The 20,729-nt window shown below is 52.5% G+C and overlaps 1 protein-coding gene across 3 annotated transcripts in view; it reads right to left on the bottom strand.

Moving 5' to 3' along the window:
* Positions 1-17,887, bottom strand: part of ADCY1 (adenylate cyclase 1) — a 215,517-nt gene extending 197,630 nt beyond the window's left edge. For 2 of the 3 annotated variants that reach the window (XR_013158577.1, XM_077118671.1), the window contains exon 1: positions 17,255-17,360. Coding sequence is in view for 1 of the 3 variants with exons in the window: in XM_077118667.1 (XP_076974782.1) it covers positions 17,255-17,887 (633 nt within the window). In the remaining 2 variants the exon portion in view is untranslated. Of the gene's footprint in view, positions 1-17,254 lie in introns of all 3 variants that reach the window. The other variant, XM_077118667.1, reaches the window with a different exon arrangement.
* Positions 17,888-20,729: the final 2,842 nt, after the last annotated feature.

Raw genomic sequence — 20,729 nt, 5'->3', positions numbered from 1 at the left:
AGGTACAAGAGCGTCTCCTGTTCCTTTCTGGGTAGTTTCCAAGTAAGCACAAGTGCTCTGCCAAGAAAGAAGCCTGCTGAGCAGTGAGCAGGTGCCTGGGCAATGAGCCCTGTGTGAGCGTTAGTAGACCTATGCCCACTGTGCAGGAGGTGGGACCACTGATGAGAGGCATTATTAATGTTAGCCAGTGTGCTGGTTTGTAACTGTTATGTACCCCCAAGAAAGCCATATTCTTCCAATCCAATCTTGTGGGTGCAGACCTATTGTGTGTGGGACCTTGTGATAATGTTGTTTCCATGGAGATGTGACCCACACATTCAAGATGGGTCTTAATCCTTTTAGTGAAGTCCCCTATGAAGAATCTAAAAGACAGAAAACACAGAGAGAGCTCAGAGCCAATATAGAGAGCAGAGAGATGAAACCAAGTGGAGAAAACACAAACATTTGGAGACAGAAAATGCCACAGAATATGCTAAGCTAAGAGATGAAATAAAGAATTGGCCCTGGAGAAACTAAAAGAGGATCCACAGATACTTAGAGAAAGAAAATGCTGCAGAAGAGGCCAGAAGGACCCACAGGATCTGAAACCACCCTAGGACAGAAGGGCCAGTAGACATTGCCGTGTGCCTTCCCATGTGACACAATTGGCCTTTCTTGCATGAAGGCATCCTCTTGTTGATGCTTTAATTCAGACAACTTCATGGCCTTAGAACTGTAAATGTGTAACCTAAAAAGTCCCCTTTGTAAAAGCCAATCCATTTCTGGTTTATTACCTTCTGCCAACACAAGTAAACTGCAACAGCCAGACATTACACACCCATGTAACCACCCACACCCTCTACCCCCACAGACCTGGTTAGGGCAGGGCAAAAGGCAGAACTGCCATGGGTTGTGTATTTGAAGGTGAAAAAGAATTCATTCCAGAGCAGCAGAGTGGCCCATGCTACTACAACCATGAGCAAGGCTCAGTTTGGAGCTGTGGATGTGGGAAGAAAACAGCCTCCATATGGAAATCACCCTGAGGGCTCAGGTGTGTGTTTCAGACAGCAGGAAGCAACCATACAGGGAGAGCTGCTCAAAAGCATGTCTACCTCTGAGTTTCCATGTCATTTGTAAAATGAAAACCACTCCCATCCTTTCCCTCTCACGAAGAAAGCACTATTATTGCGGGGGGGGGGGGGGGCTTTATAAGTTCTCTTTCATTTGACCCTTCCAGCATATCATCCCCATTTCCCACAGAACAGGCCCACAGCTTATGTCCAAGGTTACCCAGAAGCAAAAGGAGACACTAAATCTCACCATGCAGCTAGGCAATGAAGTCAGCGTCCACAACCACTGCTCAGCTACTAGTCAGATAACTTACTACCGTCCACAGGGCAGCACTAGCTAGGACAGTCTGTGAGCCCCGGCCACCTTCACTGTAAGTGGAAGACACTTTATTTTTTGTAAATTGGCAGCTTTGACACAGACAGAAGCTCCTCTGATCCTCATTCTACATGAGAATCCTTGGCTTCTTTACAGTACTTCTTCTTAAGATGGACTTATGCATGCAAAGCAATGAAGACAAAACAGTTGATGACAATCACACAGCCGGTTATACCAGAAACAGCGGGGCAGTAAGTCAACACCTTCTCATGTATGCCCAGTTTTGTGCCCCATTTCTTTCCTCATTCACTACCTTGTGAGTTCCTTATAAGCCTTTTAAATTCATGTCAGGATTGCCACAGCCATTCACACATCATTAGGCCACATCATCACCTGAACTGCACCATGCCTGTGCTTTCTCACGAGGGAGATCCTGCATTTGAGCCAGGGATACAGCTCCAAACCCTGTGATTCTTTCCTGAACCTTTTGTCCTACCACTACCTATTCTGCAGATGGAGAAACTGAGGCTCTGTGAGGTTCAGGTGCTGACGCAGCAAATGAGAAGCATCCACCCTCTTCCTTGGGAATAGCCTCACTGCCTAAGCATGCCACCTAGACAGATCAGACTGGGTAGGTTGTCTACACTCATGAAACCCTCATGCTCACCTGGGAGAGTCCCCCAGCCCTGTAGCAAACCACTGTATCACATGAGAAGCCAAGGCTGAATGACAGATGCACAGCCATATTGATGCCCTTGACTTTCCAGGTGACCAGAGTCTCAGCCAGCCACTGCTTTCTGGGGGCTGGCTATTTTTTCACTTTGGGGTGCTAGACAAATATGCCTTATACATGCTGTGCCTCAAAAAAGACTGGAGCACATTGATCTGGTCCACCCCCTGCTGAACAGAGGAGGCAGGTGAGGCGCAGGTACTTTCTCTGTAGATGCACATGATGTTAGATGCCCATAGAGGGCATCTCCAGCACTTTCTACTGCTTATCCATATGGCCTCCACCAACCTGCTCCAAGAGCTGCCTCTGGACCAGCCCCATCACAATGTGCTCCCTGATTGTAGTTCCTGCTGGAGCCAGCACCAAGAGGTCCCCACAGCAAATGGAAGCAATACGACATCACCAATTACACAGGAGGTGGAAACATACTCAGGGTTTCTGTTATAAAACCAGGGGGTGCTGGGGGGTCAACGTGGATAAGGGGCCACCCTCTAGTCTCTGTCACAGCCCTGGCCGCTCAGCAGCACCCCAGTGTCTCACAGGTAACCTGAAACACATTATCATCTCACCTCTTCCCCCAAGAGCCTGCTTCTCTTCCCTTGCCACACTCACTCCACTGTCCAAACCAGACCCAGCAAGTCTACTTGACTCCTCCCTCTCAGCCCCCACCACTAGCCATTCATGCTGGGCCCCACACTGCCCACTTGTCTCTGTCCCCCTACCTGGCATACAACACAACCGCACTGCATCAAGAGCATTCCCCTCCTCTGGATGGGTCCACCAACCCGTCCACAACACAGTACCCAACTTAGCTGCCACCCTGAAGGCATGGCTGTCTGATGGCACCTACTGTCTCCAGGGAAGCATCCCACGCTGCAGCAGGAGACCTCCCAGTTCACTTCTCACTAGTCCCCCCCCCATACCTCCCAGCCTTGTGCACAAGATTGCTGCACACATACATTTATGCACATGCATGTGCACAACACTTGCATGTATGCACAATGAATACACATGCACACACTTGCATACATGAGCACATACTGCATACACACATGCATGCACATGCTCACACACGTGTACATAATACTGCCCATTTTTGAACATGCACACCTGTACAAACACTTGTGTATATACACATGTGCACGTGCACACACAAGTGTACACACACACATGCATACACATGAAAATTCTCCAGCCAAACCAGCAGTATCCAGCTCTCAGCAGACTCATGTTCCTTCTCACCCCAGGACACACCACTACCTTGCCTACAATGGTTTCCCTCCTTCTACCAGGTGGCCTTTCTAGATCCCCAGAATGGGTCAAAGGCCTTCCTAGAATTTCCATATTCCCCCACCCAAGTTCTCCCCTGCTCAGGACTCAAGCCTAACTGTGGAGCCTGCTCCCATGTTTAGCCTGCTGCCCCTGGGCCTGGCACTCCAAGGGATTGCCCCCACACAGGGCCAGGCCCTTGGCAGCATTCAAAAATGACTATCAGGATGAAAGGACCAGCTCCTGGAAGGGCCAGTTCCAAACAAGCACTCTCATCTAAAGATGCATGTGGAGCTCTGAGGAGGTGCTCTGTCCTGGTCACTCATAGCAGTGTGGACTCAGGAAAAAGGAGCCAAGCACCACACATGGACCCTCCCAGATCTCACCAGGCATATCTGTTTGGTAAAGCACTGAGCTGCCAATGGGTGCTGAGAAAATCCTAGACACACTCGCTGGCCATCTCTCAGACCTCATCCATGCACCTCCTTTACCCCTCTTGCTATGTATGTTTCCATTTCACAAAAAACCCCAAGAGCCTGGGGGAGACATTAAATCTCAATCAGCCCCAGCTGCTTGCCAGGACACAGGAATTGCTTGATGCCTGCTTTTAGCTCATTGTTAACGGGGCCTCCTCATAGAGAATATGAAAACTCAGCACCTGGCAGCACAGGGGTCCCTATCTCTGACAGGAAGCAAGGCAACTGAAAGTCTTTGCTGTGCCTGAGCCTGGGTTCCCACAACATGCCATGTAACAACTTGTTCCACAATGAAATCTCGGGATTCTTGTGGGTTCAGTGCATGGGTATCAGGCCACAGGAGTCTAATAGGATCCCTGTGAGCACCTATCATCAGGTCTCCAGAGCTGCAAAGCTGGAGTCACTGGATCTAGCGATGGTTTTCATAAGGACCCTGGGGAACACAGGTTTTCTCTGATGTTTTATATGTAAAACTTATGATCTCAACTCTAATGGGGATACATCCTGGCTTTAGGCCCCAAATAGTAGCAGCTCTGCTCTCACCCCAACCCGCTGGCTGTGGTTACACAAGCTCCATGCAAGGCAGCCCCTGCATCCCAGAGTACACAACAGCACATCTCCAGGTTAGAAGGGAGAGGACAAAGCATAACCAAAATGAAATACACAATCTCCAGCAGGAGGATGAAAATAAAGAAAGGTAGAGAAATCAGTAAAAGAGGTGTAAGTACCAGTCAGCAGAGTGTCCTGGGGCCAGTTAGTAAAAAAGAACAAGCACTTCACCCGCATAGCACCAGGCTTCCGCCCTATGCAACAGTGAACTACATGCTGACAACTTGGAGCTTTCTAGAAAGGGCTACTCTGGATTCAAACACACCCATTCTGGACTACAGAACTGTTTCACTTCCATACACTTCCTCACTGCCAATCCACTGCACTCTACAATGCTTCACATCATTTCACATTCAGAAATCGCACCCAACCCACCCACCCTGTCTTACCATTTGGTCACAAAGAGGCTGCCGAGTCAACACCATTCTGGTGCTTGCATAAACTGCCTAAGGCCAGGAGAAACTTGCCCACCACCCAAGAAGTCCCACATGGCACTGAACCCCACCCCACCCAATGCCCAGGATGTGGTTGGGGCTCAAGAAATATCCAAATATCTGCAAGTTCAGATTTTTTTTAGTGAAATGCAAGAAATATTTCAAAACCTACACATCAAACTGATGGCTCCTGAAATGTAACCATTCTGTTAATCACTGACATAGCAGGGAAGGTGGTATTTCAGAAAACGGAGTCATGGGAAACACATTCAAGGTACAAGAGTTTCAGATTCTGACACCTTCTTAGTTGAGAACATGGTTGAGGAAGGAAGGCTACAACTTCTCTGAATAAAAGACTATTTCTCTTGATAAGCAAATACACCAAGTCACTAAAAAAAAAAAATGCACTGACAACTTCAGAGAATGGCATGGGGAAGCACTGCCCCAACTAAAGGCTCCTTGCCCCTCCAACTTTCCCCAGCATTAGCGAAAGACAGTGGAGCAGAGAATCAGGGCCCCCAGGCCAGGCGTGGAGCTGGCCTGAGGTCTCCTCCTCTCCATGACCCTCCCAAGCAGGCTCACTCTCCAGCATGGCTGGTTTCCCATTATTCATGACACAATAGAGGGGTCGGGTCGAGGGGTCGCATACCTAGAAGGCTCCAGGCATCGTATTGCAGAGACATGCTCTCCAATCATCACAGCCACTTCACCTTCACTTCTTCGGCAGGGAGAAAGCCAATGGTGAACCCAAAAGCCAGACAGGCAGGTGAGCCATTTCACTGCAATACTTGGCAGGCTGCAGGCCTGGAGTACGTTGAGCCTGCTGTAGACCTTGCAAGTAGGAGTGTGGCAGAGGAGGCTCCCGCAGAAAAAGGTAATACCATACAAATTCATCCAAATGGCTCATGGCCACAGCAACCAGAGGTGGGAACTGAAGGAACCACATACAAGACACCAACCCAAAGAAGAACAGAGCCAAGGACAGAAAGGGCCAAGGTCAGGGCCAAGAGGGAGGAGGCCAATGAGTGGTTCCATCCTAGACGAAAGGAAATCTAGGCTTCCAACATTCGGATCCCATGATCAAATGGGGGCCATTCATTTTCCAGTATGCAGTGGCTAATTATCTGTAAATGTGTGTATGTGCATGCTTGTACCCCACCAAAGTTGCTGTGTAAGCTGCAGCACGTCACAGAAGGCTGCCGAGCTCCCGTGAGGTCAGGGAGTGTGGAGTGAGTCAATTCATGAGGCGAGATCAACCACATGTCACCATGAGGGCCAAGCCAGCTACCATCCAGCAAACCATCTGCACTCAGAAGCAGAGACCACTTCCAAAGTGGGAGCATCTATTTCTGAAGAGGAAGCACTATATTATAGTGAAAGCTTTACTCTGTATTTTTGGAATCAAAATAAAAAACTGCATCTTGATTTTGCATGTGCCACAGCATCAACTTCCTCATTTGTCCCGCACAGATGCAGGAGGAGAGCTCTTGGCATGACTTTTGGTAGGTTAGCCAGGCAGGTGCTGCCTGGCCCATTGCCCCTGTCTACCTGCCCCAGTGCCCCCAGGAACACCACCGGGACACCCTGGGTCTGGACCCGCAGGGGGCTCAGTACCCATGAGGCAACCATGGGCTGTGCAGCTTGCACACCAGTATTTTGCCCAGTGGTGTTGTGGAGCCCATGGGAATCACGGGCTCCTTGAGTTCTGGGACCCCCGTTTTCAGCCTGGCCAAGCACCCTGGCTCTGGCTTGCAGGCCCCCATGGAGGAGGTGGGGAGCACGTGGCCCCCACCAGATAGCAATGGAATGGACCCTCCTTTGCTAGCTGTGCCCTCGGGGGATCCAGGAGTCACCCCCACTTGACAGGGCAGAAAACCCAAGTTCGGAGCCTTGGGGGACTGAGGCTGGGGCAGGCACTGTCCACCCCACGGGCACCACCCCTGGCCCTGGAGACGCTGGTGGAATTTGGGGTGCAGGAGCCCACGTGCTTGAGGGAGCCAAAAACCCCACCTTGAGCCCCGAGGCTGTTGTGGACATGTGCATGGGGACATCCCTCCTGGCCCCAGGCCATGACAACCACTTTGGGGCCCTGCCCCCATTCCCACTCACCTCCCCAAGCCCTCTAGCCCACTCAGAGCTGGAGGCCGAGGTGGCCTAGGTGCCCCTGGGAGCTCTGGCCCCTCCACAGGGGGCAGCTCCCCCGAGGAACTGGCTCCCCCTGCCTGGACACTGACTGGGGGCAAGGCGGCCTCACTTTCCCCAGGGGAGCCTATGGCTTCGTGGGCCCCCCCTGGGCCCCTGCTGCCCACCTCCCTGGTCCCCAGGGAGCTTGATCTGGAGGACGTGGCAGGGGTGCCAGGTGTGGAGGGCTTCCGGGAGGAGGCAGCCCCAGTGGAGCAGGGCCGGCCCTGCCAGGGTCGCCTGCAGATGGGAGCATGGCAGATGCCCCCTCTGACCCATGTGAGAACAACCCTTGCCTGCAAGGGGGCACCTGTGAGGCTAACGACACCATGTACAACTGTAGTTGTGATCAGGACTTCACTGGGAGAACTGCAAGATCGACGTTGACAACTGTGTCTGCAGCCCCTGTGAGAATGGAGGCACCTGTGTCAACGAGGTCAATGGCTTTGTGTGCCTCTGCCTCCCCAGCTACGGGGGGGCAGCCTCTGCAAGAAAGACACCGAGGGCTGTGACTGCGGCTGGCAGAAGTTCCAGGGCCACTGCTACCACTACTTTGCCCACCGGCAGGCGTGGGAGGATGCAGAGAGGGACTGCCGCCGCCGGGCCGGCCATCTGACCAGCGTCCACTCGCCCAAGGAGCACAGCTTCATTAACAGTAGGGAGCCCCACCGGCAGGAGGGCGGGGTGGCACCTGTGGGCTCCTCTCTGCCATAGGCCACGTCCCCAGGGGCCCAGGGTGCCACTCGAATGAGCCATGTTCGAATGCAAGCAGCCACCACTTACACATTCACACTTCTGCTATGCCCTCTTCATTGCCATATTCACACCATTTATTCATTCACCCACTCATTCACCACATATCGATGGAGCTGTGCTGGGCACAGTTCCAGGCACTCGAACATAGCAGTGGGCAAGAAGGACATTGTCTTGGCCTCAGGAAGTGACATTCTAGCGAAGGAGATAGATAAACAAGTGCATCTCTAATTAAATAAACTACACTGTCATGTCAGCTCCTCCTAAGCAAGCTGATAGCAAATAAGTGCCAGGGGGCAGCAGAGATGATAGGAAGCGTAAAAAAAATAATACCTGACTTTCGTCTCAGCCCACTGCCCACATTGCAGACCTGGGCATGCACAATGGCCCTCCTCCATGTACACTCTGCCCTTGCCGCCAGGTCTAAGCTCCCAGAGGGCACAGGCCCAGACTCAACCTGGCACAGGGCACAGTCTGGATCCTGAAAGGGCAACAGAGAGCCAACCCTAGAGGTCCAGGCTCAGCAGGTCACAGTAGGAGTTAGGCCTTGGAACATTAACATGCACATGTACACAAGCACTCATACATAAACATATGCGTATATACACATACACACACACACACAGGCACACAGTCACACACCCACACATGCAGGCAACACATGCATATGCACACATGCACATACACTGGAAGGCTACATGGTCCAACTGGGAGCACTGGGAAGCCAGATGTGTCTAGCAATTCAGTGCCTTTTTCCCAGCACTGAACTGCAAACAGTGTAACCCCCCAGTGCCCTAAGGTATTCCAGCAGCTCTTGCCCTCCCTCAAATCCAGAAGAATAGGATCTATTCCAGGATCCACAGATGCCTGCAGTGCCAACTCAGAGCTGGGTGAAGGGGGGCTTCCATTCTCCTTGCCAGGCCTCTGGGGACCCTCTGGGTACCCTGAGGGCTGACGTATCTTCCTCCACAACCCGCCCCCCTATCTTTCCCGGAAGCTTACATCTTTGGATTACAAAAGAAAGTCCCTGAAGTGAGAGGGAGGAAAGGGAAAGCAGAATAACTTACAGGAACTCCCAAAAGCCTCATGACCTGACTGAGAGAAGAAGCCTCTACCTGCCTGGAAGGAAGCAGAGAGAGCAAAAAGGTTGGGGGAGTTGCCAATGGAAGAGGCATGGGTGGAGGTGAGGGCAGAGCAAGGGCCACCCAGCAGAAGGGCTGCCCACCATGGAGGACCTAGGCTGCCATCAACCATTCCCACCCCATGCCCCACTGGGGATAGGAGGCAGGATTTGGCCTGGTCTGCTTCGTGTAGCCTATGTGGAAACAGAGAGACAGAGGAGACACATGAGCCATGATGGGCCAGCTCCCGTTCCCATCCATGCCCAGGACTCTTTGTCACTTGCCCACACAGCATGGGGCAACCTCCAAGGAGCCGTCCATCCTGCCTTGCCCAGCCCACCCCACACTCCAGATGGGACAGTGGAGTTCTCACTCACTTCCTGGGCAGGCCTTCAGGTTCCCAGAGGTGGCATGTCACCCGAGGCCCCCTCTGGGTCAGCCCATTCCCAGTGGACCCACACCCTTCAGGGCTGCTGGTATGGCCATCACTCCCTCCTTTCCCTGGGCCTCAGGTCCCTCAGGAACAATGAAGCTTCTCCCCACAATGTCTGCCTACTGATAAATGCCGCTGTGTGTATGCATGTGTATGCATGTGCATGTTTGTGCTGGCGTATGTGCGGGTATATGTGCTGCGGATGCATGGCATCTGCATGTGTGTGCATGCACATGTGTATGTGCATGTGTGCGCATGTGTGAGAGTCAGTGTTGGGTTGTATATGTGTGAAGGGTTGTATATGTGTGTGCACGCATGTGAAATGTGCATACATGTGCATGTGGTGTGGGAATATACAAGCACATGTGGGGATACATATATGTTGTACATTTGAGTTGTGTGTGTGTGCATACATGCACGTACATGTTGGTGAGTTGTGTGTGTGCATACATGCGTGTCTGTGAGTTTGGAGTGTATACATGAACATGAACATGAATGTGTGAACATGTATATGTGCATGTAAATGTGTAAGTATGCATGTATATATGCACATGTGAATGTGTGCACATGTGAGTATGCATGAGTGTAAGTATGTATGAGTGTGTGCATACATGTACACATGAATATGTATGTGAGGGTGAGTGGAGGAACATCTATGATTCATATCCTCAAACCCAGGTCAACTCCAAGGGAGTCTTTTCAGCTGATCTATTTCCACCCCTCAGTGCAGAGAAGAGGAGCATGTGGCCCGGGTGGGAGCGGGACCTTGCCTAGGGACTCAAGGATGCTCTTCTCACCTGATCCCATCCTGGTGCCACTTCAGCTGCCTCAGAATCTTGGCTGGAAAGGGCCCAGACAAGCATTATATACAAGAAGGAAGAAGTTCTACCTGGTTTTCCCCTCAAAAGCTCCAGGGAGACTAGGTCATTCCCAGGCTGCCACCTATCTGGGGATTCAGGCTGAGGTTATTCTGGGGGAAATGAAATCAAAAGCCAGCTCCCACTGTACAAATAGCAGGAAACTACTAACAGCACCTAGAGAACACTCGAGCACTTCCACCAGCATGCCAGGTGTCCACTCCAACATTTGACCAAGGTCAGCTCTTCACCCAGGTTCCTCAGGAACTGGAGGAGCTGGTTCAGTCAGTCAGAGATGAGCTAGTAGGTCACAGATGGTGGGCATCAGATGTTAATAGGTGGTGGCCCTCACTTACCCAAGTGCTGCTACATGCTGACTGCTGTGCCGAGAGCTGCTGTGAGGACAGAGGCAATCAGCTTCACACTGACCCAAGGGGACCCTCTGTTGCTATCTGCATCTGACAGCTGAGGAAACTGAGGCACAGAGGGACAAGTCACTGCCCAAGGCGACACAGCTAGCACAAGAGCCTGACGGTTGGAAGCTGCACTCCCCAGGCCAACCACTCCACTCCGTTGGAGTCGGAAAATGATGGGACAGTGTTTTCCAGGTTCTGTGCCTACAGGTACATGGTGCAGGTTGCCTATCAACCCAGGTAGCAAATTCCCACCCTCAACCTCAGAGCTATGACAGAAGGACATTGTTTTAGTTTGCTAATGCTGCCAGAATGCAATATACCAGAAATGGACTGGCTTTTATAAGGAGGATTTATTAAGTTACAAGTTTACAGTTCTAATGCCATAAAAATGTCCAAACTAAGGCACCCAGATAAAGATACCTGGACTTTGAAGAAAGGCTGATGTCTGTCACATGGGAAGACATGTGGCTAGCATCTGCTGGTCCTTATTCCTGGTTCCGCTGCTTCCAGCTTCTGATTCCAATGGCTTCCTCTGTAAGTGTCTGTGGGTCCTGACTTAGCTGCTCCAGGGTAAGTCTCTGGAGTCTGGCTTGCTTGCAGATGGCAACATCTGCTGGGCTCTGGTTTCTAATAGCACTCCAAGCATCTGTCTCAGCACTCTAAGCATCTCTAACTCTGCATCTAAACTTTCTCCTACATGTTTCCCCTTTTAAAGGACTCCAGTAAACTAATTAAGACCCATCTTGAATGGACAGGGTCATACCTCCATGGAAACAACCTAATCAAAAGGTTCCATCCTAAACAATAGGTCTGCCCCCCCAAAACTGGATGAGGTTTAAGGAACATGGCTTTTCTAGACATAACAGTTTCAAACCAGCACAGACATGGTCTGAGCATCAGCAGGAGCTCTTTGGAGAGGATGTACTGAAGCTTTGGTTCCCAGACAGCAGGTGGGCAATGTCAAGCAGATATTTCTCTGCAATATTCCACGAAGCCTTGATGACCCTAGGAGATTCGTTCCTGATCTGATCCCCGACACTGCTTTCCTGCTTCAGCACAGCAGGCTCCCCACACCCCACCCATCCACCCACTCATCCCCACTCTGGCCTCCACAGGGATCCTTCTATGCAGGAAACTGAGCAGGCCACTCCCCTGCTTAAAAGCTTTCTAGGACAAACCCCTTACTGTAATCCTACACAGCCACCTGTCTCACACAGCTGACCCCCTTTCTCTGTGTCCCAGCCATCCTGGCCCCAGGATGAGCAGCCTTTAGTTCCCCTACAGGCCCACCTTCAACCCCAGAGCCTTTGTACAGACACCCTATGTTCCACCCCAGAAGCCCCTTCACCTATTTCCTAAATATTTGCAGGAGCATGCGCCATCCTCAGAGAAGCCTCTCCCTGAACCCTTTAGTCTAGTTGGCTGTCCCTAGTATATGCTTCTAAAGGTCACATAATTCCCTGCCTAGCATACACCGCAGCCACAATTTTTATTTGACTTCTCTGACCAGCCTCTGTCTCCCCCCCCATAGACAGTGCCATCCTGGGAGTGCTATTTACAGTGACTATTGCACAGAAGTCACTTATAGCTTGCATACATGCTTTACAATTATATCTGCTCTTGAGTTCATCTCCCAAGTCTTTAAGGATATCTTCCTGGCCACCCCCTCAGCTCACCAGTCACGCATGGACTGGATCCTCCATGGAAAGCCTCAAGGGTTCTCCTGGCAGTGAACCTGCCATTTGGTATTTGGTGAGAGATGCAGAGAAAGGTCCCTAGGGGCTATTAGGGTCCCACAGACACACACCCCAAGCCACAGACCCTCTGAGACTTCCATCACCACTGTCCAGGACTTTCTCCCTTCTGCTTGCTTCAATACTCCATTTATTGCTCACTCCCATTGCTGGTGCTTTAATTGATCATTTTACCCTAAATTAATAAAGATTGATTCTCTGGCAGTTCGGAACACTTTTTAACATTAGAGTCAGCAGGACTTCATTAGATATGTAGCAGAAAAGAAGGGAATCGAGGATGCTGCCCAGATTTCCCAAGGGCCCCCCCATAAACCATCTGCCAACACAAGAAGCCTTGGGGACAAGCTAGCCTAGGAGGTGAGCACGTCAGAAGCTCCACGGAGGAGGTGGGGCTACAGAGGTGTTTTCTGAATTACCACGAGATGCCAGATGAGATTGAATGGGAGGATTGATGGGCAAGTGGCTAGCTGACAATCACACAGCATGTCTCCATGCCGGGAGGAGCACAACCCTGTCACCTTTCCAATCAGCCACCCCCAGAAATATCCCAGCCCCGAGCACATGCCAGGCCCTACCATGGAAACAGAGACACCAGCAGCACTGGGTCTGCCAAGACACATGGATGTACAAACATATGAGCACAGCACAGGCGTACACAGAGGACCACAGAGGGTGTACAGCTGGGACAGGGGACCTCCAGGGGAAGTGAGCCTTGCACCATGAGGAAAAGGGAAAAGAACTGCATTCAGTGGGAACAGCATGAGGTCTGGGCTTTGCTAAGAACAAGCCAAGTCATCACGGGATCTTGTCCACCTGTTATTTTGAGAAGTAACTCCATTGATTTGCTTCAGAATAACTCAAAGTTTCTTAAGAGCTTTGACAAAATTAAAATTGCAAAAAGGAATTACAGGGCAGGCCACAGTGACTCAGCAGGCAGAGTTCTTGTCTGTCATGCCAGAGACCCGGGTTCAATTCCCAGTGTCTGCCCATGCAAAAAAAAAAAAAAAAAAAAAGGGAATAACAGCTAGCTCACTCTTTCCCTTCCTCAATCATGAGGTAACCACTCTTTCACCATTTCTGGGCAAGAACTTGGGAGAAACTGAAATATATTCCACTTAACACAGAGGGACAGCCAAACAAAAAATAGATATTTTGTATACTGCCATCAACTCTGGCTGTTTAAAAAGAAACAAAAATATAGTAATTCTGATTCATATTTAGGCCAAATGTCGGTACTGGGGGGATATTAGGAGAGAGGTAGCACAGGAAAAAGCCTGGAGCTAGAGGAAGTAGAGTCTCTGCCTCCATGACCAGCAGAGCCAGATGCTGACCCTGGAGGGCTCAAAGCCAAAAGCCAGCAGCTAGCCAGCCTCTGGCAGGGTCGCCCCTCTCCCCATTCACCCCCATCTCCCTCCCCTGTGCATCTTCACCCACACACTATACATTCGGTCTGCCATGCCTGGCCTTGGCATTCACAGCTCTGCCTTCTCCAGTCCACTCACTCCTTCCTTCTGCCCACTCTCCCTAGGCATGCCCTGGAGCAAATCCAGTGGGTCCCAAATAGATCTTTCCCCAGCCCTACTCCCCTTTAAGGCTCTAGAAATATATCACTGGGGAACTCAGGCCTCAAATCTGGGCATCTCCCATCTGTTTCCCTCTTTCCCCATCCCAGAGCCCCCGAGGCTGCCACACTCATCTCACCAAAGGTGCCAGGTCCCCCTGGCTCTGCCTCCCCACCACACTGGCTCCCAGCGAGCCAGGAATGATCGTGAACATCATACTTTTAGTTCTGACACGTCACTCAATTAAAAACAAATAACTTATTGGATTCATCTTTAGTTGCGACCATTGGGCCGAAGGCAAAGAGCTGGGGGAGAGAAGGAATCAATTCTGACCCACACTTAGCAAGTACTTAAGGCTGTCCTCTTCTGGGCAGGGTCCAGTGGCAAGAAGGTCACTCCCTGTAAAAATCCCCTGTAGGGGAAGCACAGAGGACTCTGCCAAATTTCAACTGCACAGGTCCGTTGCAACAATGCAGGCTTTCTGTGTTCTCTCCTGCAGGCTGCCCGGCCTCCAGGCTGTCTCTGTTTTACAAAGGGAGAAGGATACTCTGAGTGGCCCTGGCCCTGAATTATGGCAGGACACCCCAGAAGCCTCCCAGAAGAGGGTGCAGAGTCTGGAAAGAGGAGGAACGTGCTCCGGGTGCCAGAGCTTGAATGTCAGGGAGCCCAGACTCAGACACACAGCTAAATCCGAACACAAGCCTCTTCCAGATGCCCAGTGGTCCTCGGACACCAAAGTATCATCCTCATGCTGATTCACGCAGCGATGACTGCACAGACTCCCTCATTCAATCCTTCTTTCACCTGCTCTTGGCCAATGATTTCATCAAGCCAGGCCCCAGTAGTCAGGGAATGGGCAGCACCTGGCTTCTGCAGCGCAGAATTCAATGCCGACAACACAGCCCTGAGAGCAGATGGGTCCACTGCAGAATGTCAGGAATCTGAACAGAGACACCATGGCCAGGGGAAAAGCAACAGAGGCAGAACACTTGAAAAACGTGCAGGCTGTCCTCTGCAAGCATCTCAAATACCTAGTTGTCAAGTTAATTAAGAACAGATTCACAGACTCACAGAATTTTCTAATTGGAAGGGAGAATCCCCGGGACATCATTTAGCCCCTCCATGTTTCACTGCACTGATTGCAATCTATTTATCTATATCAAGACCACCCGTCATTGATATGCATTGAATACAGACACTAAACAAACCAAGATGATTGAGAAGCAGCAGAAGATCTTCAATGGGTGCTTTTCCGACATGAACAAACCCTCATCACAGCCTTCTAACAGGGTAGGTTAGGAAACTGAGGCACAGATATGGAAGGGTTGCACTGCCCAGGGAGTCGGGGCTAGCAGCAGTGAAATCCAGATGTCTGCTCCCTAAGAATGGCACCCTATCCCCCTAGAATATGAGAACCGCATGAGAGTAGAGGGTTCTATGCCCAGAAGCTTCTTTACAGACACTCCTCTGTCTCTCTTTTTGGGTCTTCAATGCTCTAAAAAGAATGACTAGAGGCTATGTAGGAAAATTTTCTATTTACAAAAAGAAAAGGAAAGTATAAAGCCTTTTATTGTACTAGCTGCCTCTTGGGTGTGCCAAAACACAGCCTGGCCCCCACCCATAGGGCAGGTCCAGAGCTGGGCTCCCGCCTCCTCCCACTCCAGAGCTGGCCTTCCCTACGTTCTTGTTAGCAGAGGACAGGTCATCCTTGCTGAGTGGGCCTGGCTGCTGTGGCCAGCAGGAGACCCAAACTAAACACAGAATAGATGGTGGGGTGGGGCGGGGAACCAGTGGTCTGGGTTACTCCTGAGAAGGGTCAAGCAGGATCCATCAGCTGCCTACACCACATTAGGACAGCCCCATCCCCTCCCCATGTCTGGGCCATGCAGTCCTCTGCTGTTTTCCTTTTCAGTCTTTGTGCCAGCTTCTCTGTCTCTGGTCTTCACCCTCTACTTCTCTTTCTCTCTTTCCCCACTCCTTGGCCCCCTTTGCCAGGTCCCCCCAGTTGCCATCCATGTGCTTCCCCTCCACTGCCTGGCCCATGGGTTTGAGCACCTGCTTGTCTCTCTCCGAGTCCCCTGTGTCAGGCTGTGTCCCCAGGCCCCCCACCATCACCCCGAGCATGTGGGCATTGGTCCCTCGGTCCCCAGAGTCACTGGCTGTTTGACACCTTTCCCAGTTGTTGGTCACCAAGCTCCTTATGTCCAGCCTCTCATCATGACCTCTGGTCTCTCCCTCTGCTTTCTTTTCTGGGATGGAGTCGTCAATCCCAGCCCACCCCATCCTCAGGATGGCTGGGGCACACCACACTCTTGCTAAACTACAGCAGGACACAAAAAACAAAAACCCCCTCTCAAAGGCCCTCCTAGCTGTGGGCAGGATGTGGCTGCATTCTAGACTCCTGCCCGCAGGGATCAGCTCCAACAGCCGGTGGGGCAAAAACTACTGCAGCCAGCCTGGGCGCCACTATGAGTCCATGAGGAGTCCATGAGGGGACAGGGAGCATCCCTGTCACCTTCTAGCTTTTGGGGCCATGAAAACAGCCATAAAGTTCAGCAGGCAGTGGAGCCAGGGGTCAAGGTGGCTGGAAAGCAGGGGCAGCAGGGACCAGAGCACTATAGGTGACATTGGTCAAACCCTGCTCCCTCCAGGTCGAAGGCGGATCCATAAAGGACCAGCCAGGGTCACTGGAGGGGCCAAAGTCCCTCCTCACCCTACCCCGCCCCCCTGCCGCCCAACACACACACACACACACACACACACACACACACACACAGAGACATACACCCGGGTTTGCTGGGCTGGGATGGTGGCTCTGTATGCCCTGCAAGCGCTAGCATGCACCACAAAGGAGCCCCAAAGGTGGCGTTGTACCACCGCTGGCGGAGAAGCCCTCCCCAGAGCCGGCGGGACCGCCCCCAGCCCGGTGCGGGTTCCCTCGCCCATTCCCCACACCCCTAAGGCACGAGGAGGGGCACCCCTGCGGCCCCCGGCTTAGCCACTCACCAGTTGCATGACCTTGGGAGAACGTGTCCCTTCTCTATGTCCGTTTCCCCATCTCCAGACTAGACATTCACTAAGGATTTGTCGGCTGGAACTCTAGAAAGAGCCTGGATCCCGGGATGCCAACTCTGCGTTCCCAATTCTCAGAATGACCTTGAGCGCGCACCCCCCACCCCAAGTCAGGGACTCAGTTTCCCCACGTGCCCAATGGGAAGAAGTGCGCCACCTTCCCGGGCCTGCCCAGGCAGGTGTTCCCCAGTCAGCAATCGGGAACGTATTGCCGGCACTTACCGTCCTCCAGAGACGTGGGCGCTTGGCGGGGACCAAGGTGGCTGTGACCAGTAAGTGCGAGGCAGCCACCACGAGCCCGAATCCGATGGCCAGCAGGCTGCGCACAGGCAGCAGGGCATAGGACACGAAAGTGACCAAAAGGAGCTGCCAGACGCCCTGCTCGGCAGCCCCTGGTCCCGCAACCACCCCGGCGTGGGCACTGGCGGGGCCGCCCAACGCGAAGGGACAGCAGAGCAGCGCGAAGGTGAGACTGAAGAGCAGCGTGAGCTTGCCGATCTGCTGCAGCTGGGGCGCCTGCAAGTACTTGACGTTGGTGACCACGAACAGCGAGAGGAAGAGGATGCAGTGCACGGGGTGAGAGCCTTTGGCCAGGCCGGGCGCAGGGCCAGGGCCGCCCAGTAGCTCGGCCAGAGCCAGCGCACCCGCCAGCAGGCTGAGGACGGCCAGTGCCTTCAGCGTGGCCGCCTGCTCCAGCCGCAGCGTGTAGGTGCGGAACAGCGCCTCCAGCTCGGGACACGCGAACTCCTCATCGCACACCCGGAGCCCGCGCCGGCCGCCCGGCCCGGCCGCCCGCTCTGCGCCCCCGGGCTCGCCGCCGCCGCCGCCGCCTCCGCCGCGCGGCGCTCCCGCCATCTCAGCGCCATGCAGCGGTCGCGGGCCGCGGGAGCGCCCCTCGCCAGCCCCGGGGCGGCCCGGGCGCGGAGCCGGCGGCGACCGGGGCGGGCGGCGCGCGGCGGCCGGGGCGCGGGCGGGCGGAGAGGCGCCGGCTGCCCCGCTCGCCCGCCGCGAGCATGTCCCCCGTCCGGCCCGCGCGCCTGCGCACTGCCACCCGCCGCCCGCGACCGCGGTCCCTCCGCGCCGACAGCGCTGCGACAGTCGAACACCGGGAGCCGCGCCGCTCTCGCGCGCTCGCGCGGAGACTCCCGCGGCCGCCGGCCTCTACACGCACAGCCCCGCGCGCGCGCACCCGGGTCCACGCCCCGAACCCGCGACGCGCGGCCAGCCAGATTCCCGCGCCCCGGAGGCGGAGCCTACCACGCCCCCACGGGAGCGCGTGACGCTGGATGCTCGCCCACCCCTCAAGCCTCAGTTTCCCCACGCGTTCGCAGTGGAACCCACCCCTCTGTTGCCTCTGGGGGCGTGAAAAATTCTCGAGTCCTGCGCAATTTCCCGTTTGGGGGCTTCGTTTTGCTAAATGCATCTCCTCGCCTTCCCTCCCCCAATAAATCCAGGCCACTGGGTAAGAGAGGAGTCCGAGGCAGGTCCTGCAATCGATTAGGAGCCTTAGGTGTGGTCCTGGGGGCTCGTCCTTTGAACGCAAGACGGGCTCTGTAGGGGTGGGGGGGGGGGAAGCAAATCCACGGATCCCCGGGGCCCGGTAGGAAGGAGCCCTCCCACGCGGGACCCTTCACTTGTCTCGGGGCAAGTCCTTTCCTGCTCTTCTTGAAACCCTAAGTGAGCACGGGGTCGGCTGAAGGAGATGTAGCGAGATGGCAAAGTAAGGAGAAGCAGACCTGGGGAAGTATTTACCTGTCCCCTCCTGCATCCTGAACTGAGTTCACCTGTATTGGCAGAGATGTGTTTAGAGGAGAAGGTGGAAGCCATTGGTGCAGGGATGGGTTGAGAGAGGAAAGGAGAAGGGATTCCCCCGTTTGCCGGCAAATAGAAGCTGGAAAAAGTCCCTTGTTCTACCAGTAGGGCAAACATGGAAGCTTCTGCTCACGGTGTGGGGTTACACACCCAGATATGTGTATCTCACCGGCTTATATTCTTCCATTTTAGGCAGAGGGATTTTGTGTCCGGGCTTTACATACATGTTCTCCCGTGATGTCCACAGTAGTCCCCTGAGATGGGTGCTGCCACATGCTCCTTTTACATAAGAGGAAATCGAGTGTAAGCAGCTCACCCACCCTTGGAGAGTAAGGACGCACTTGAATGGAAACCCTTATTCTCTCCTTTATCCCACTGCATCTCATTCCTTCATTCCATGTGTACGGACCCCCTGATGTGGATGGAGCTAAGAACTGGAGCTCCCCTGAAATCACAGATGGCCCACCTCCATCTGTAAGAGATTGCTTCCCTGCTCCAGCACAATACCCAAGGCCCCACTTCCAAACACCCGGATTTGATTGCTCTATTTTAGAAGTGTCTGGTCCTGGTGAGAACCACTGCACCATGTTGTTTTACATGAAGAGTTGCCATAATGTGAGGTGTGCTCTGCTTTCTTCTAGAATTGGCATTAGGTTTATGCATATGAAAATGCCATTTTGGTACAAGTTCCAAATTGGTTGCATATCAGCTATTTTTTAATCTATGTCAACCTAATAGTTGTATAAGACTCATTTTAGGTTGTATTATGCCTCACAGTCTTTGTGAGGTATACTCCCTGTACCTTCCTTCACTGTGGATCCACTAGTTTACACAAGGAAGGACCTCCCAAATATTGGCTGATGAATGAGTCCTTCCTTCTGGAATGTTCTCCTGGTTCACCAGCCCCTCCTCTGCAAAGTACACACTGCCCCAGACTAAGTTCACTGTTTTCTCCCTCGAGTCCCCAGTCCTCCACTGACATTAATATCCATCCTTCAGACACAATCACATGCTCATTTGTCTTCCTTCCCTCCTTAAACTGAAAGTTCCTCTGGGGCAATAACCATGACCATGAGGCTTGCCTGGCACAACCGCGGTTTGTCGACTGACTTATTAAAACATCCATCTTCCTTTCCTTCCCTGCTTGTCCCTAAATAGTAGCAGGCTGCAAGATTTTTCTTTCCAAACTATGAAATACCAAGATTAGATTCTGTTGTTAAATGGGAGTGATGTATTTTTATGTTCTAATGATTTTATGAAAGCAAAGCTATGAATAATTTCCAAAACTATGATTAAACAACATGAAAATGAAAGAAGTACAGTAACGTGACTTGGGTGCAGATTTCACACATAGACCCGTCCGGGCACCTGTGTTGGTTCTCAAGTCTCCCCTCCCTCGGAAAACTTAACTGGCGGGATCTGCATCGATTGTTTTGAAAAGCATCCATTGTGATGATTTATAGTCAGGGTTTGAAGGAAAGAGGGTCACTTGTGGACACCCTTTGTTCAATGCCTCTGTTATTGCCACGGATGCTGTGTGGTGAGTTAGAGGTTTTAGATCATTTTCGTGTCTATGTTATCATCTGCTACTCCCAGAATTTATGTCAAGATGGTTTTATTGTCCTTCCTTTATTGATTAAGAAACAAGCCTAGGGAAGTTCAAGAGTTGCCCAGTGATAGGTCATGCCAGAGTCCAGTGGGGGTATGGGGCTCCTAACACCAATCTGTGTGGTTAAGATCCTAGGAGGGGCAAGAGTCCTGGGTGGTGCTGTGGATTTTTACAGCTACCGCATTCATATTTTCTTTTCCCCTTTGCCAGGTGGAAAAGAGAACTCCTTTAAATGGGCAGTTGGCAGCCAGAGAAACAGTGAAATGCAGTGAATGT

This window comes from Tamandua tetradactyla, chromosome 1 (assembly GCF_023851605.1).
Source record: "Tamandua tetradactyla isolate mTamTet1 chromosome 1, mTamTet1.pri, whole genome shotgun sequence".
Taxonomy (NCBI): domain Eukaryota; kingdom Metazoa; phylum Chordata; class Mammalia; order Pilosa; family Myrmecophagidae; genus Tamandua; species Tamandua tetradactyla.
The sequence above is the reverse complement of the archived record's forward strand: the minus strand, read 5'-3'. Positions and strand labels throughout refer to the sequence as shown.